Source organism: Pteropus medius, unplaced genomic scaffold, assembly GCF_902729225.1.
Source record: "Pteropus medius unplaced genomic scaffold, Ma_sr-lr_union100, whole genome shotgun sequence".
Lineage (NCBI taxonomy): Eukaryota > Metazoa > Chordata > Mammalia > Chiroptera > Pteropodidae > Pteropus > Pteropus medius.
In genome coordinates, this window is record NW_024344371.1 from 9,498,697 (window position 1) to 9,512,970 (window position 14,274).

A 14,274-nucleotide genomic window follows, 5' to 3' on the forward strand; every position below is an offset into this window, starting at 1 on the left:
AAGAATTTGTTTTGTGCTATACAATTTCATAGAGATAGAGACCTTAATGAAATAAGAGATTCTTATTTCCTTTTGCCGGTAATTTAATTATAGCTGCAACAAAATTTTGAACTACAGCTAAATAATGTCAGTTATAAGTTATATAGAGTAGTATGTGTGGCTTTTTTAGTGTCCTTCCTTGATGCTTCCTAGAGTTTTAGGACTCCTGAGTGTGTGTGTATGTGTGTGTGTGTGTATTCTACCATCATCATATTTGGAATAACGGTTTGAGCAATACAGATACCTGGCACAGGAATCTTCAAAATTTCAAAATATGTCAATTTTCCACAATTCTCAAAGTCATGGATGTGTCATAGTTTATCACTATTGTTTGTTTAGTTCTCAAGTTCAAAGTCTTTGGGGTTGTACTGAGTTAGTTATGTCGGCGTGGACAGGGATGGTATTTACCTGGTATTCTCTGGATGGCCATACCCACTGAGTGCAGTCAGCATCTGTGGTTAAATGTTTTGTCTGCCACCTTTGGCCATATACTGGTATATGGGTGGGGGCTAGGTAAGGAGTAGACACTATATCAGCTAGAAAGGTTAAAGTTATTTTTTATTATGGACTCTCACTTCATAAGTGTAGTTATATTGGTGTCCAGTAAAGTGCTTGATCAAGAAGGGAGAAAAGAGTTTCCTTAGATATTCAGGATATTGAAGAAAAGGATGATACCTTCTATTTCTATTTTTTACTGTGGCTAGAAAATAAGATGGTCTTTGCTCTGCTTTTTTAGAATTTTTTTCGACCAATGAGTGCATTTCATTTATTTAATGTGATGACAGGATGTATGAATGGAAATCTCCTGACAGAGTGGGAAATGAGGAACTGCCATGCTGGGTAGTGATCAGTGCCTTTTTACATAGCGGTTATAGTTCAAGCCTGAAGCTATAATGGCTACAAGGGGAAAAACAGAGGGACAGAATGTTCTGAGCATTAGCAATTAAGCCTTAGGAAGAAAGTAGAAGTCAGTGAGGGAAACTGTCAGTGCAGAAGAGAACAGAGGAGAGAAACGAAGGTAGAATGAAATGGAACTGAACTTAAAAACAAAAGATGCTGTATGTAGGTGGACTCAGGATACCTCAGTGTTTTTATACCTTAGATCTATAAGTCTTGGCAAGTCAGGAAATTTTTTCTGGGCTTTTATATGCCTGTTTTTACCTCATGAGGTGTTTTTTTGTTTGTTTGGTTTTTTTTTTTGGTGTTAAAAATCGAATAGATTATTATTGTGAAAACAGCTTGCAATTTATAAAACTATATGAAAATTTAAGCTGCTAATAGAAGTAACAATATAGTAATAGCATAATTGAGAGAGGAGTGGTCAAAACTTTCAAAATCCACAGAACTGTGGAAGAAAATGAAGAGGAAAAATGCCCAATGAATACTGAGAAGCATGTTCTATTGTGCTACCGTAGAGTGTTTATTTTCAGTACAGTGGCAAGGACAGACAGCAAGGTCCAGAGCTTTCCAGAGAGACTGAGTTTGTGGAGAAATGCAGGTAGCAGGTGTGTATGTCAAGATGGCAGTGGACATTGCTGATTATCCAGAATAACAGTGATATGTGTGCAAAGGACTGATCAGAGTGACAAAACAGGAGAGGAACTTGGCATGAAAATTGCTACATTTCCACAATTTGAAATATCTCTGAAATTGAAAACGTGTCTTGCAATTGAGGCGTATATTTAGTATGATAGTTTTTTTTTTTTTCCAGGAGAGCTGATAGTAATTGATGACATATTTAAAAATTGATAGTGCTTTAGGGCCATTGCAATTCGGCAAAATGTTAATATGAATATAGCTTGTAAACGGCTAAGTTTTGCATACTTATTTATCAAAATATTTGAAAGCCTTCTGTACCTTTCCTCATTCACAGCTAGGATATTATTTTATTTTTCATTTATTGTATAAATATCATCATTTTGAGTGCTTACTATGTCCTAGACACTGTGGTAAGAGTTGAGTGTACACAATATCATTTACTTCTTAAAAATAGCTCTAGAGGTAGGAACTGTTTTTAGCCCCTCACATTATATATGAAGAAACTGAGGCTCAGAGGTTATGTTACTTAAGCTCCTGGCTGCTAGGTTAGATGCTGGGAGAAAACAAAGATACACATGAAGTACTCCAGCCCTCTAGGTTATGGCACAGGAAAGCTAAAGAGTATATTCAGAAGACAATCATACAAGGTGAAATACATCACAGTACTGGAAATGCCAAATAGTGACAAGAGCAGTCTAGAAAAAATCATGAAAAGAGAGACATCTTTTCTAATGAGGAAGCAAGGGCAAGTTTCTACATGGACAGGGTAAAAGTGGAACAAGTAGAGATGAGACAGTAGTAACACAATCAGGAGGAGCCAGGTGAGTAAAAGAAATGGAGGCATCAGAACACTGGGTGAGTTACGGAATCATTAAGTGACCAAGTTTAGCTGGAATGAAGTGTGAACGAACAGGAGTAGTGAGAAATAAAGGCAAAATAATCAGTGCATTTCAAAATGATGCCACCCAGGGTTTTGTTGGTATAATTATGAGTTCACTAGTAATCCGTTTTTTTTTCTGCCAGTGATTTTGGCTTTGTGTCTCCAGCTACTTGGTAAAACCATCTCAGGGATAATACATTTCTAATTTGTTCTTGGTTATTTTGTGTTTTCAGAATTGTTCCACAATTCTTTTGTCCCTAGAGGAAAATCATGGTGGATATTATTTTAATAATTTAATGGAAATAAAAAGTTTATTTTAAAAGTTGAATGGAACAAAATACCCTGATTTTTAATGATGATGCTGAGCTGCACGTCATGCTGGAAAAACTGTGGGTTGAAATTAACTCAGCAGGGATCTGGGGGAATCTGGGCACCATTCTCATTTTTAAAGCTGCTTTTATGACTACAGTTTTTCATTCTTTTTTCTTGGATGACATGTGTATTTTTTCTATTTGTTTAACATTTTCTTAGATTATATATGCAGCACTACATATTCATATTATTTGTCCATCTTATTCTTTAAAAATATAATTTCATTCTTAATCTTCCATATTATTTTTTCTCTATTTCATCTATTTATGCTAAGATAAAGGTATCTTTATTTTCTTCTTTGTTCCTTTGAGTTTTCATAATTGTGCTTTTCCTAAATTTTTCAGATGAAAATTTACTCCTTTATTTTTAACTTTTGAGCTTCCCAAAATTTATATTTGAAAGTATACATTTCCCTTTAAGTACTGCTTTAGTTCTGTCCTTCAAATTTTTACATGGAGTGTTCTTGATATTTCCCACTCAAAATCTTTTGAAAAACCTGTTCTGATGTTTATTTTTAATTCTAAGGATTTTTAGTAATATGTTAATTCCCAAACACGTAAGGATTTTTTTCACTATCTTCTTGGCATTATTTTTATTGTATTATTAGAACATTCCTTACCTCTCAGGCAAATGGTGCTTTCAAAACTCCCTAAACTGACAGCTCATGTATAATGTTTTGCTATTTGCCTTAAGGATTGGACACATTCCACAGATACTGCTTGAGCATGTGCTGTGTGACAAGCCCTGTTCATTAAGCTTTTATTCTGGAATGTGATGGAGGGAGCAGACAATAAATGAGCAAATGCGCTAACAACACGAAAGGATGATGATAAGTATTATGAAGAAATGAAGCAGAATGCTGTGACAGGTAACCTGGTGGGGGCAGGTTTGCTACTTTTTGATTAGGTGGCTAAGGCAGGACCACTTACATTTAGATTGAGACCTATAGTTCCAGAAGGAGCCAGCCAGAGCAAGTCTGGAGACAAAGCAGTCCAGAGGAAGCGACAAACACAAAACTTCTCAATGGGAACTAACTTGTTATCTTCCAGGTACAGAATTTTTTTATAAAGGGAACCAGTTGGGCTTGGGTTGTAGGAAGTAGCCAATGAATGAGTCTAAACAGGGAATAATATTAGCAATTTTTTTTTAAGTTCGTTTTAAAGATTAATGTGCGTGTGTGCGTGTGTGCGTGTGCGCATGTGCGCATGCGTGTACGCTTAAACAGGTGCCTGGAACACAGTAAGCTTTACATTATTAGTACGTATTACTGTTACATGATAGCAAGCAATCTTTTATCATTCCTTGTAAACACTTTAGCTCATATTAGGCAATTTACTGTTTAATTGAATAAATAAACACTGCATGGATATCCTAACTTCACTCCCATCCCTTTAAATTTGTTGATTATTAAAAACATTTGTTTTTTCCGAATGAAGGATCTCCAGATTCATTTTCGTGTACTTCCTGTGTGACCCTGGGTGAGTCACTCTTAGAGAGCTGTTGTGAGGATTACGTGAGATAATGTCAAGCGGCAGGCGTGGTGAGAGACACATAATATGCACTGAGTGGTGGCTATTTTAATTATCTAATTATAGGTTAGTACACTGTTTAGGTTCATAATTCTTTCAATTTGTGAAATAATTACTTACAAGGATAATTCTATTCACTGTATGCTAAATACATAAAAGTATAAAGTAAGACTAAAAACCACCTTTCTGTCTTTATAGATGTACTTTTATACTTATTAGACGTCTCACATTCTACATGCCTTCTCAGAAGCAGACAAATAAATAAGCACTTAATATGCAGTTTGGAGGGTCAGGGAATAGAATTTTATGGAAAAAGTTATTCATAAAATCTGTGTTTTTTTCCTGGATTTATTTGTTCATGAAGACAAAGAGAGACTTGCAATTCATAATTTCTATTGAGCAATGACCTAGCCGTAAAGAGATATTTTACTTATTTATGAAGAATAATTAATTCTTTGCTGGCATGAAGGAAGAAAGCATTCTAATGAAGGCATACATTTTAAAGCTTGAGGTGGAGGAGAGGCAAACGAAAGTTGCCAAAATTTAAGCTATTTACGTTTAGATGATTTAGTGCATAGGAGATAAAACATTCCTCAAACTGGTGTAGTACTAAGAGTAGCAGTGAGTTGCAATTTATAATAACATTTTATATGCTGCATCATAACTCTTGAAATTCAAGCTTCTAAATCAGAAATCATCTTATCAGGGTAAGATCTCATCAGTATCTAGACATTTTTAAGACTCTAAAGTTGCTCATAATTTATACATATGATCATAGTACCTGTACAAAAGAACTTCAGCTATCTGAAACTTAAAGAAATTATTTTGGATAAAAGAGGGCCTATTCTTTCTTTAACCATCAAACTTTTCTTTTTAATTTAAATCATTTTGGAAAGATTTGTGTATGCGTGAAAGATAATTGCGCCTTTTCTTTATGACTTAGGAGCATCATTATGTATGCATTTCATTACCATGAAAATAACATAGTGTGATGTCCTCAGGGACCATTGGACTATGAGAACTATTTTGACTGTATAGCAAATTGTAGTGCATTTTGAGGATTTTGTATAGCAAATTGTAGTGCATTTTGAGGATTTTTTCCCTGCTATTTGTCACCCCCAACCCCTGCTTTTTTTCTACTCCTTCCTTAAGGTCAGCTATAACTCCTCTCTGCTATTAGTATTTCTGGATCTCTCTCTTAATTTGCTGCTTCAGATAGGCTTTTAGGTCAGACACCTAGGTTTGTTGGAATTATATATAAACTTAGCATGATCAGAACAGAGGACAAAAGGGTTCCTCGGTGAATAAAGTACCTGGGCTTTGTGATATCTCTTTTGACTCTTCAAAGGCACTTTTCAGTGTTCTTAATCTCATTCATTTTGGAGTCTCTGGAAAAAAACTGTCTTAACCTATACATGCATGTGTTTGTTTGTGCGTATGTGTGCACACAACATACACAGTTCTCCAGCTTTGAAGTATATTTATGTCTAGTTCTCTGCTCTATAGTAATACTACCCCCCAAAGAAATATTCTTCCTAATGATCCTTCTAGAGACTTGGGGAACAACAACAACAACAAAAATACCTCCCATTTCTCTAATTTCCTCTGCGGCTTTTGTTTCCAAAAATATTTTAGCCTATGTTTTATACAATGAGTATATAAATGGAATTTTTGATGGTTCTGCATAAAAGTTTTAAGGAGCAACCCTTCTCCCCAGTTTTAAGTAATTAAAGCTTCCAGTTGCTCCAAACTTTAAACTCCCATAAAATTATTATAGTTATAAACTCCCCAGAGTGATTTTTATTTATTTCTTCCAGTAAATTTCTTAGTGTGGTTCAGCTGCTTGGCTTGACCTCTCGACTAAAATTTTACCAGCATTTCACTTTAATGATACTTATCTTTACAAAGATAAATATGGCCATATTTCTCAAAAATTCAGATTAAGAATGTAGGTTACTGGGATTTATGAAGACTATTTTTCTTTTCAAATATTTGATCAGTATCATAGAATGTAGTTAGACACCTTGGAAAGCCATTAAATAGAAATACATCATGATTTTTAGGGGAAGAAAGGCAGAAAGGGAAAGGTGAATATGTTAGATGATTCACCCATGTCCCCAACTGACCATATGGGGCCAAGGAAACTGATTTTTATGTTTAAAATTAATCCAACCTAGATTAACCATGTCACGTCCCCTTAACCACAGGCGTATGAATCTCAGGGTAGACAGCTGTTTGGATGTCCCACTCTAGGACTGCTGCCCTCAACAAACACTTCTGATTCTCCTACATGGTCACTTGGCAGCATCTATGTGCACCCATATGGCTGGATGGCATTGTGCCTGTTTACAAGTCAGTTGAATTGTTTCACTAGGACCCAGGTGCCAAGCAAACATAGGTTTGGTCTGACTGCCTACTGAACTATGCAGCTCCTTTCTCAGAAAAAAAAAAAAAACCAAAACCCAACAACTTTCCTTGGAAATAACATCCAATTTTATGGTAATATATTTATTGGCATTTCATTGCTTTCTCTACCATTTGGACACTTTCTCTGTAAAGATAACAAAGGAAAGAAGAAGAATGATATCTCCTGCAATTACTAAGCAGATAGTGCAGAAAATAGCAAAATGCAAATTTGTACTGTCACCTCTGGCCTCAGTATGCACATAGTTCCCAGTCTTGCTTAGAGACAGAATGGAGCACTGGCGTGCATTCCATGACACTGAGACTGGTCATACAACTTTTCTTTTCAACTAGTTTCACTATTTAAGTAGGAACAGTAGTTTTCACATAAGGGATATGATGAAGATATATGAAATGATAGATAAGAAGAAGTTGGAGCTCCTTAAAATAAACATGGATTCAGGTGACTACTATGCTTTGATGAAGGAAATTGTGTGCTTGCCCTGAACTAGCAAATGGATGTTTACCTTTTCTTTTACTCTTTCTAGATAGCTGATTTTTGTAGACTGCTTGCATTTATAAAATACCTGTAATATTTTATTCAATCCTCATGTAAAGTTTATAAAGTAGGTCAGGCATTATTATTATTAATTTTATTTTACAAATATAAAAAATGTGACTAAGTATTGTGCCCTGTCCCAAGAAGTTTAAATGACAGAGCCAAGACTCAAACCCAAACTTTTTTCCTGGGAGTCCACTGCATTTAACATAGAATAATCCTTGAGAGAGTGTGCTCATTTGGATGGATTCGGTTTTATTTTGTTAGTAAGTAAAGCCCCCAAATAGTTAAGAGGTTGATTGGAAAATAGATATTAACATACTCATTAAAAGTGACTTTAATAGAAAATATCCCCAAGAGCTGCCATTGTAATTTATTGCTTTTATTTTCTCTTTGGATTTGCTCTTTGAGTAACGTTTTGGGTCAGTTTCTTGGCAACAGTTTCGATTCGGTTGTTTCCTTTTGTTGGAAGGTCAAAGAATTTTTATTTGCCTAAAAGGAAGAACATTTGTCAGGATTCCAGAAACCCATACTATTCTAGATGTGACATAAACCTCTATATATGCATCACTTCTAATTAATACCAACTTACAAACACTGGCATGATTCTAAGTCCATTTTATTGCAGCAGTTGAAAATCGAAGAAGTTATAGGTAAAAGAGTTTTGAAGGTGGCATTGTCTAATTCGACTGTTGCTATTACCTTCTTCTTTTAGATAGGACACATGTCAGAATTCTCCCCTGGAAAATTTTGAAGGTAGTTTTAAGATAAATTCTTAATGTTGAATATGAAAGATTAAGAAGTTGGATTGTCTGAGTTAATGTCTCACATCTGAATATTTGGAAAGATTTGGAAAGTAGGTATGGCAGGTTCAGTTATTATAGAACAAATATCCCACTGCTTTACTCCCATTAATTATGATGTTTTCTTATGAAAAAGGCTTTTTTCATTTTTAAGAACTTTACTGATGTATATTTTATGTATCATGCCATCGACCCAGTGTAAGTGTATAGTTGGAAGATTTTTAGTAAATTTCGGTTTCATCTCCTTTATAATTCAGTTTTGAAAAATTTCCATCATCATAAAAAGTTCCCTCATGCATACTTACAGTTAGTCCCTGCTCTCACCCCCAATCTCAAGCAAACAATCTACTTTGTTCTACCTTTTCTAGGGATTTTATGTAAGTGTAATCATAAAAATGTAGCCTTTTGTGCCTGGCTTCTTTCACTTAGTACAATAATGTCCTTGAGTCTGTTTCAAGTTATATGTATCTGTAGTTAGGTTTTTTTTCTTATTGGTCAATAGTAGTTTATTGCATAGATATACCATATGTCATTTATTCCCCAGTTGATAGACATTTGGTTTGTTTCTGATTTTGGAATATTTTGAATAATGCTGCTATGTACAAATCCGTGTGTGGAAATATGTTCTTACATCTTGTGACTAGATATATAGTAGTAGAATTTCTGAGTTGAAAGGTAAATGCATGTTTAATTTTTAAAGATATGAAAAAATTGTTTTTATGGAGTCATTGAAATGGACCATTTTACATTCTCATCAGCAACGTATTCCAGTTTTGTTGTTGTTGTTATTAATAGAGTCATTTTCATTTTTTTAATTGTGTATTTGATATCTCTTGGTATTTCTGTATAGTAAATCCTCACTTAACATTGATAGATTTTTGGAACTGCTGTGAACACTGTATAACAAAAACAGTTTTACCATAGGCTAATGGATATAAACAAGAATTACGTTCCTTATGGCGTCTCATCAACCGTATAATGAAATGACGTTATTCAGGAACCTGCTGTATTTTTCTGTTGCCGTGTAACATTTTATCACACATTTAGCAACTTAAAACAATATTCATATTTTATGTACAGAGAGTCTGAGGGTAAGGAGTTTGAATGCGGGTTAACTGGGTTCACTGTTGAGGGTCTCACTGGATGAAATCAGAGTTGGATAGGACTGTGATCTCATTTGAGGCTTCAGATCCTCTTCTAAGCTAACTGGTTGCTGGAAGGATTCAATTTCTGGAGATTGTAGGACTAAAGTCTCCATTTTCTTGCTGGCTATCATCCGGGGATTGCTCATAGCTTCTAGGGAACACCCTAGAGGGGTCTTTGCAATGTGGCCCTCTCCCGAGGCAGTTGACAACATAGTTATTTGCATTTTCAAGGCCAGTGGAAGAGTCCCTCTCATTCTGAAGATCTCTTTCAGGGAAGACCTGGACACTTTTAAAGGGCTCACCCGATAAGGTCAAGCCCACCCAGGATAATCATCCTTAGGGTTAACTCAGAATCAACTAATTAGAGACCTTCGTTACATCTGCAAAACCTCTTCACTTTTACCATATTATTCAACATAATCATGGGAGCGAAATCTCGTTAGATTCCCAAGTATTATCCATACTCAGAGGCGGGGTATAACCAGCACACAAGCACCAGCAGCAGGAATTTCGAGAGTCATCTTGGAATTCTGCCTACTACTGTTCTTTGATGACCGATGATGCTGAGTACCTTTTCATGTACTTATTACCCATTTTTATATCTTCTTTGGTGAAATTCTATTCAGATGTTTCACCCATTTTTTATTAGGTTGTTTCTCTTCTTTTTATTGAGTTATAAAAGGTTATATATTCTGCATACAAGTTCTTTATTGGATATCTGATTTGCAAATACTTTCTCCTAGTCTATGCCTTCTTGTCTTTTCATTTTCTTAATGGTGCTAATTTATCATATTTTTAATGGATCATACTTTGAGTGTCATAGGTGTGAAATTTTTGCTTAACCTAAAGTCAAAAAGATTTTCTCTTATGCTTTCTTCTAGAATTTTGTAGTTTTGCTCTAAAAATTAGGTCTGTGACTTATTTTGAATTAATTTTTGTACATAGAATGAGATGTGTCTAAGTTTGTTTGTTTACCTATTTAGGTGTGTATATATATATATATATATATATATATATATATATATATATATATATATATATATATATTCAGTTGTTCCAGAAACATTTGCTCATGAAAAGACTACCTTTTCCCTCTGGAATTGTCTTGATACCTTTGTTGAAAATAAATTGACCATGTACGTAAGGGTTTCTTTGTGGACTCTCTCCTGTTCCCTTCGTGTTTGTCTATCCTTAGGCTAATACCACAGTCTTGATTTCTGTAGTTTTAAAGTTTTGAAATCAAGAGGTTTTAATCCTACAACTTGGTTCTTCTCTTTTAAAATTGCTTTTGCTTTTCTAGCTCATTTTTATTTTTATATAAATTTTAGTATCAACTTTTTAGTTTCTATGAAAAAGCCTACTGCAATTTTGATAGAAATTTCACTGAGATCAATTTGAGCTGAACTGCTACCATAACTATATTGAGTCTTCCCAGCCCATGAACATAGCATATCACTCCATTCATTTAAATCTTCTTTAATGTCTCTAAGCAATATTTTTTTTTAGTTTTCAGTGCACTATAGGTATTATACTTTTTTATTAAAGTTATTCCTAACCAGCTTATTCTTTTTATGACTGCTGTGAATGGAATTGTTTACCTAATTTAATTTTTAAATATTTGCTAATACATCAGAATATAATTGATTTTAATATGTTGATCCTTTATCTTAAAACCTCGCTTAACCTGTGTATTATTTCTACAATTATTTTATAGATTTCTTAGAATATTTAACATATAGGATTATGTCATCTATGAATAAAGACAATTTTAATTATTTCTTTCTAATCTCAATGGCTTTACTATCTTTTTCTTGCCTTATTGCAATGGTTAGAACCTTCAGTACAATGTTGAAGAAAGAAGCCCTGTGAAGAGCAAACTTGATAACTTTTGGCATTGCTTCAGGATAAAACTCGAATTGCACATGCTATGTGTATCTACGTCTTAAGTGTAAATATCTAATCTGAATAGTTATTATAAAAACTATCTTTTGTCTAAAAATCTATCTTCTCCTTGCTTTCTTTCTAAGAATTGTGATGAACCTAATTTTTGTATAAAGAATTAAATATGTCTGGTTTAGAAGGATGGTGGAGAGTTCTTTTTAAGTCTTTGCCAAGATCCCAGTGATCCCCAATCCATGGAAAAAGATCTGCATTGTCTTTGTATATGATATTACCAACTCTTTTAGCCATATTTTGGTATATTGTCTATCATAAATTATACTCAAATATGGCATGTTCTTTTCCCAATTTTTTTTTTCTTTTTTTCACCCAAGAAAGAAGTGGAAGACACATTGGCTTGAAAGTCAGAAGACCTAGTTGCTAGCTAGCTATTTGATTTTTGGCAAATTTCTTAACTTTTCTGAATTTTTTTTTTTTTTTTTTCCAATCTGTGTAGTAAGATGACTGTGTCTTATGTTATAACCTTAAATACTATTCTGTGTTTTCATAGTTTATGGCTTGAGGACATACTGTTTTATGTATCTTAAGCAAAATAAAATTAATCTTACTTTAAAAGGTTTTTTCAAATTCAAATTTGTTTTCTAATCACGTTAGGAAATTAAAAGGCCTCTACTCACCATACATCACAGAAGAAGACACCTATGTTGAAACAAAATTTCTTCTCAAACAATATGCTCAGCAAAAAGGCAAAACTTAGAAATTAACAGACTTTCTGAGAAATTACATACTCTGAAGCTCATACATCTTTTCTCATTTCTGTTAAAACATAATATAAACTATTTTATTGCAGGAATCTTCAAGGAAATCACCAAAATTATTTTGCGTACTGGGATTTTATGGCATCAGTAATGTAGAATTTTGTTTTATTTGTATTGTATTTGGCCTAACATAAATTAACCCTGTAATTAAACATGTGATAATGCATGCCATCAAGTTTTCTGCTAGTCTGCCATTTATTTATTATTCTTATACTAATACATAATCGTAATAGTGATTAATCTGAATATGGTACGTGAGTACATTTCAGCCCTGATTCAAATTGACCTTTCAACTGAAGATAGTGTGCTGTCTCATTTAAGACCACAATTATTAGACTTTAAACTGTTGAGGGTGACTTTTTTTTATTTTCATGAGGGTGGGGAGGCAGTGAGGCAAAGCACAGTATAGCAGCATCAGCTTATAGTGTTTAGCAGTAGCTCAGCTTTTTCAAAGCCTCTTTTTTTCAAGAGATGCTAAAAGGGTGTTCAAAAAGATGAAAGCTACATGATTAAAATGAAGCATGCTATAATGTTTAACTGGCAGTTTATGCTACATAGTCTATATACTCTGGTCTAATCATCTTGTATTGTGTCTGAATAGTTTACTGTGGTTGAAAGTTTCTTGGCCAGAAAGGACCTTGTAAAATTAGTTCTTATTAGAAAAAGTATGGATGGTTGCAAAATTTGGAGACAGGCTGATTTTAGTCCTGTCAAACGACATAAATAAATAATCAGCAGGAGCATTTCTAATTTGGAGAAAAATATCGAGTGGTGTTTGTGTTTAGAATTTTCTAATAGATAGAATTCCTATGAAGTGAACATTTCTATTCTTTTTATAGATCGATCCCTGAATCTGTGTTTTAAGAAAATCTAGTGTGTGTGGATATAATTTAAAGAATTTAAAGTTGACATATGACAGATAAAATGATAAAATATGGGTATAATATCTTGGAATATCCAAATTAAGTAAGGATATAAGATGGTGGTCTAGGATATCAGGATGCAAAAAAATTTGAAGTCATAATACCTTTGTGATCCAGGGACAGAATGCTTAACTATTGTCTTTCCACCTCATGGCTGGACAGTTTTTTGGGAGGAGTTTTTTATGGCAATTTTAGTTATATTGTTTTTTTAGTTAATACTATTATTATTATTTTTTTATTGTTTTGGTACAACCTGTTGTCTCCATTTTCCAAATGAGGAAGCATATAGTTACTCTATTTGTAGCTAGTCACACAATATAAAGAATATATTAGAACAGTGTTTTGTTGTTTATGTGTAAGATTTGTTTAGCCTCTTTCCTGTTGGGTAGCAATAGTTTTTTGCTTTCATTTTGTGAAGTTAAACATTTGATATTTTATTAATTTACCAATTATTAAGGCTGTACACTACTGCTTGAATGTTACTTACAGGTTAAAAGATAAAATATGAACATACCTTAATATATTGTTTTGGTGAAAGGAACAGAAAGTTTTCTTAAGGTTCCCTAAATTTTGAATGCTAAAACTCAAACCTTACTTGATCAGTTCTGTAAGGTTCTGCTTTGGCAAGCTAATAATAGATTAGCTCTAAAGATGCAGTTTTGTTTGATATGATTCCTTACATCATTTATCTGAATAATGTCGAAACTGTTAGCTCAAGGGGCTTGTGAAAGGAATCTAGAAATAATTACAGGAGAGAGGAGATTGTTTTGTTTTTGTGATCTTAAGTAAAAATGCTTGCTACTTGCAGTGAGAGAACAACACCACTGTCATCTCTCATCTTAAAATAAACAAACAAATGCACAAATCTTCCAAGATTTTTCTTTCTTGGTTGTTTTGATCTCAATTTCAGCTGAGGGTACATAGTTTTCCCATGCCAAACTCTACATGAACAGGAAAAATTTTTCTTGACCTATAAATCGTAAGCATGTGTTACTTCCAATTAATTTTTGTAAGCTAGTAAAAGGAAATGTAGTCGCTTGTATAATTTGACAGTTTTAAAAACAAATTATCTTCAAATAGGTCAACTTTTGAAATTAAGGAAGCAACATGTAATCTCAAAAATACTTTTAGTGACACCTGCTGAGTATCAGGTGTTTATAACTTGGCCATAAAAATTCATTCCAGCCTAAAACCTAAAGTCTCAGCCCAGCAGGAATCTTAAAACAAAATTTAACTAAAATGATTTATTTTTGTTCTATAATCTAAGAAGTACAGAAATAGAAGGCTCAAGGTCCTGAACATGATTTTATGGAATAACTTTAAAACAAACATAAGTAGGCCATTTGTGCTTTGGGCTAGTGTCCC

General features: G+C 33.7%; 1 protein-coding gene across 14 annotated transcripts in view; it reads left to right on the forward strand.

Moving 5' to 3' along the window:
• Window positions 1-14,274, forward strand: part of NPAS3 (neuronal PAS domain protein 3) — an 803,227-nt gene that overhangs the window by 350,384 nt on the left and 438,569 nt on the right. The window contains exon 1 of one of the 14 annotated variants that reach the window (XM_039870519.1): window positions 3,568-3,698. The exons of the other annotated variants lie outside the window; for them this stretch is intronic. Within the exon in view, the coding sequence (XP_039726453.1) occupies window positions 3,677-3,698 (22 nt within the window). The 5' untranslated portion in view covers window positions 3,568-3,676. Of the gene's footprint in view, window positions 1-3,567; window positions 3,699-14,274 lie in introns of those variants that run through there. 14 annotated transcript variants of the gene reach the window in all.